Source organism: Pygoscelis adeliae, unplaced genomic scaffold, assembly GCF_000699105.1.
Source record: "Pygoscelis adeliae isolate BGI_AS28 unplaced genomic scaffold, ASM69910v1 Scaffold100, whole genome shotgun sequence".
NCBI lineage: Eukaryota > Metazoa > Chordata > Aves > Sphenisciformes > Spheniscidae > Pygoscelis > Pygoscelis adeliae.
Window position 1 is genome coordinate 1910006 of NW_008824034.1, and position 4932 is coordinate 1914937.

At 37.7% G+C, this 4932-nt stretch overlaps 1 protein-coding gene across 1 annotated transcript in view; it reads right to left on the reverse strand.

The window, feature by feature from the left end:
- Nucleotides 1–1479: 1479 nt before the first annotated feature.
- Nucleotides 1480–4932, reverse strand: part of ZBTB33 (zinc finger and BTB domain containing 33) — a 4557-nt gene continuing 1104 nt past the window's right edge. Inside the window, exon 2 of the mRNA XM_009331213.1 lies at nt 1480–4928. Coding sequence (XP_009329488.1) covers nt 3985–4928 — 944 coding nt within the window. The 3' untranslated portion in view covers nt 1480–3984. The remainder of the gene's footprint in view (nt 4929–4932) is intronic.

The following is a 4932-nucleotide window of genomic DNA, read 5'->3' on the forward strand; positions in this document are numbered from 1 at the left end:
GTATCATGGCACTGTGCATTTAAAAAAAAAAAAAAAACCAAAACCAAAGAAAACGCCCAAAAGATTGTATTTGCTACATTGGAAATGGGTGTTTCTACCAGGATTAGCCAGAGACACCTTTTTTTCATTTTTTAAGTTCTGTTTTTAAAAGCCCCAGATACCCCCACACTTCATAATTCTGCAGTTCTACCCACGTAACAGGATGCCCTGACTTCAGTCACTGTAAAGTCATTACTGCTGATTTTTTGCTTAACACAGAGGCAAATAATCCAGCTAGTGCAGTGTCAGTGTCTCCTTTACTTACTTTCATGTTTACTGTATTACTTTGGGCCTAATTCTATCCTGATGATATCAGCTGCTCATTGATGTTAGCAGAAGTAGGTGGAAGCCCTACGCCAAGGAGATAAAGGCATCTAAAACATCGTTTGATAACGTTACTTATTAAATTGCATTCCTTACCTGTAATAAGTCTACATGAAGTAACTGCTTTTCTCCACGTTAGCCATGGTTCACCAACAATCTAACTCTTCCAAATCATAACTAGTCCGCAACCTGGTAAGAAGAGGAGCCCTAACCACGAGTTAGCTGAAATGCATTGCACTGGTCACTATGTATGTTTTTCTTCATTTCTAGCGCATCTGCAGTGACCACAGTAGTTGGACAGACTGTTCCACAGCAGCTCCGCCTATTCTGAGTAAGCGTATACCACACATTCAGCTCACAATACACAGTACGAGTTTTTCAGCTAATTCGCTTTCTTGGAAAGTGCTCAACCAAAAAAAGAGAAAAAACCCAAACCAAAACCCACAAAACACCCCAACAAAAAAAACCTCCAAAGAAACACCACCAAAAAATCTAAGCCCCAAATAAAAACGCCTCCCCCCCCCCGCAGGGGGTTCCCTGCTATTCCCAACGACCTGGAAAAGGAAGCCACAAACGGTTGGTAATCTAACATGTTAGACTGCAGAAGCCGAGTTGTCATTAAAAAGAAACATGCTACATCTTCTTTAGAATTAAACTTTTTTATTTTTTTGCCGTAGAAAGCTCTAAGAACTAATATCAAGTATTGATTAATGAAAAGTAGAACACAACTTTAAAAAGTATGTTAAGGAAAGACTGTACAGCTATATACATTACAGATCTGGCAAAAGTGTTACATGTTTCACATGGAACAGTTCCTAGGCAATAGCTGCAGAACCCAGCGTTCAATGTATATAAAAAGATGCAGAAGCTGACGACTATAAGCTGCATGCCTTAACAGTACAAAATAAATAAGCAGTCAATTGTCATTTCAATATTTGTTTAATTCACATACTGGAATGCTATGGTATGAATCCCCAGAGAAACCATACAGTGAGGATGCAGCCACCATTGCCGTATTTTGCCGCAGATCCGTTAATGCTTTTATATGCATATAAATGACTGTGAGGTTTGCCACCATACTCTGTTGAAATTTTTATATAAATGCTTTTTCAGATTCAATCTTTTTCTTCCATTACCCCAAAGCCAATTTTTTTAATATTTACATAAGGTGTTTCATTAAGTTAAACTGGAAGCTAAGTTGTTTACAAAAACAAACAAAAACCCAAATATAAGTGCAATAGCCAGAAATCTAAATATAAAACCTCATGGCCCCATAAAAAGTTTTAAAAGAATGGATTTAAACATGTTTCCAAACCAATAAATACTGGAAGTGAAATTAAAAAAATGCTTTACATGACCTCTAGACTTTGGATATCAAAAATCACTTCCAAGGAAAACTGAAGACCCTGAGACACATGCAAGCAAGAGTCTCCTAGCAAAAATAGTTACAAAGCCCTAATTTTCCAGTTTTCCTCCAAAAAGAGACCTTTAGTAGGCACAGTTTAATTTAAGGTTTTAAATATATCAGCAGCAAATATCGATAGCCATTACGTTTAATCATTACTGAATGTACACTTTGCAATGTATGCTTAATTCCAGATGTGTCATGTCAATAACAAAAATAACATTGTATTCTTCTTGTCAAAAAGTTAGGGAAGTCTCAATATAGCACGCAGCCAGCTACGTCAGAGCCACCTGTGCTAATACAGGCAGTCAACACTTATGTCTCGTGAGAACGATGTTTGACTGCTGAAACGCCATCTCAGATTCTAACATCCAACCGGTAACACTGGAAAGCATACCCCATTATATTCAAAGGGGTCGGCAATCTGATCTGAAAATAGCCATGTGTATCATGTGCTTGGCCTACAAAACAGAAGTGCTGAGCATTACATGCATAAGGTAAACAAATCCTCCTCTCTCTCCCATCGCTACTCATACAGATTTCTTTTTTATAGCTCAAGTTGTATTTGAACAATTTAGCACTGAAATGTCTTTCTGTCTAGAGTACTGTATGTCTAAAAACCTTACCCTGAAGGTCTTAGGATCAAGATGTTTACTTAAAACATGAAAGAGAAAAGAAAAACCTTGAACTGTAATTCAAGCAATGAAAGGTTACGGTAACTAAGTAGTACTATGCACGACAATCTTTCTCAGTCATCTCTAGAACTTGAGCAGTTTTCATATTACCATTCACAAAAATTCAACAAGTGACTACATCTGAAATGCTAAACTATGACTCCGGTAAACAGCTCTTTGTTTTTCTCAGATCTACTGTTTCCTGTTCAAGCTGGACATCTAATTTATCTTCTAAGTGCCGAAACATGTACCAATTGTAAGGAGAAAAAAAGGACAATATAATAAATGCAAAACTGAAAACAGATGACAACTAGACAACTGCAGAGAAACGATACTTTGGATTATGGTGGATGGAGGGTATTTTTTGAGTGTTGGTTTAGTGCTCGTGCTTCCACACCCTATAAAGGGGAGAGGGGAAATCCAAATCCCTGTTTCACTTAAAGGTCTAGCCAAATAGGCATACAAGATCCTCAGCAGTCTCAGTGCTAAACCGATACAGCACTTAGATTATTTCGTAGTTTTGAGAAGTAAATTTCAAAGCCTTCAGCTAAAAAAAAAAAAAAAGTATTACTTTTATCATAAGTACTACTTTTTTTAAGATACGAGACTGAAACCCTTCTTCTTGAAGAGCAAAAAAAGGAACAGCACTTTATTCCAAACTAACTACTGGCATCTTTTCCAGGAGTAAGAAAGCCTAACATTCCTCAAGCTTGGAAAAGGCAAAATTATCTCCTTCCTCAGTATTCTAAGCTTCTTCACTACTGAGCTTTGTGGTTTTGGGGTTTTTTTCCCCCCCTGTTGCAGAAAGAGTAAAATATACTGGTCCAGACACTGAATACTCTGCTCACCATACTGCCAAGTATAAATAAAGTTTGTTCAAGTTAGCCCTAACTGAGTATCTCTTGTTGGCAAGACTATTTGCATGAAGACAGATGATTCACAGTGCTTATAAAAGCAGAACTAAGATGCTAGTTCAAAAATACACTACTTTGAAGTACTGGATCAGTTATTTTGCACCCTTGCAGTAATGCATTGTTCACAAATAAATAAGAGTTGTGGGATTTTTTTTAAAAATAGTTCCATATTCAAGAGACTACGATGAAAAAAATCTTACTGTTTTCTTGATTAACGTCTAAACACAATTCAGCATTAAAGTGCTAACATGAAATAAAGAGTTTACAGAGTAAGCATGGGTACAGGAAATACCTCAATTGCTTTAGAGGAAAGATTTCTAGCTCTTTAGGAGAAATTGTACCTTTTCAAGCTACAAATCCCCACATTTCGATCAAAATTAACATACCAGAAAACACTGCCAGCTCCTTGGAAATAACTTATTCTCTATTCAAGTAAACTTTCAGATTAATTGCTTCCACAAATCACTTGCAGCTACTAATGATCCATCCAAGTGCTACCATTTGATGACTTGGTAGAACAAGTTAACTTGTTTTCACTTTAACATTTGATTTACAGTGATTTTAACAGCTCATTTAAAACAGCTGCAGTATTTCTGCACTGAATCCTTCTTCCAGCATTTAATGCGTTTCAGTAAGATTCCGGTATTACAAACTCAAATTCAGTACTTCCCTCTGATGGATTTTGTTTAAAAATTGCTTCATTTCCCTGTGGAATGAAAATGTCATCCCAGGTAATTTGTTTGGCTGGAGGGTTAGATGTTGTTCCTTCAGCGCCATCCTTCCCTGTGCCAACACGATAAACAATTCCACCCTCGTTTATTACTGGTATACTGCTTGAGTGATCAGTAATGTACGCATACTGTCTGATCTGCAAAGACCTGCAAGGATGCAATCGATAAAGCTTGGTATCTCCAGAAGGGTCTTGGCTATGAACTGATCTTATGTGGGAGGCTGTAATTTGGTAGTTGATGAAAGATTTGCCACATGTCAAGCACTGGTACCTTCGCTCACCGGTGTGGTGAATTTCATGCTTTGTACGGTATTCTGCAAGAGGAAAAACTTTGTCGCAATATCGACACGGATACTTCTTCTCCCAGGAATGAACGTTAAAATGTCTCCGTAAACTCGTCAGACATGCATATGATCTCTTACACACAATACAAATGTAGTAGACTCTTCCATCCACTATGAGCTCGTAATGGTCATCGTGCTTTACTTTCATGCGTTTTCTGTTTGGAGAATCGCCACCAGATGTTTTAGGAGTTTCATCAACCTTGGCTTCGCCTTCCTCCGAATCACCCTTTACAGGAATGACTACGTCGTATGTATCCTCACCGATATTTGCATAAACCTTACAGCCTGTGGATAGCCCCTCTATTTCAGTTGCTGTATCTAATGTTATGATTTTCTGCCCTTCTGCCACATGCTTTGATGCTATACCTGAACTGAATTCCTTGTTGTTTCCAGTAAGGACATCTGAGATTTTTATTTTAAATTCTCCAGGTTTAGAAAATGGCTCTTGTGAAAAGGTAACAACCTGTTTTTTCTGTACACCTGATCCTTCAGTGGTTGCTGC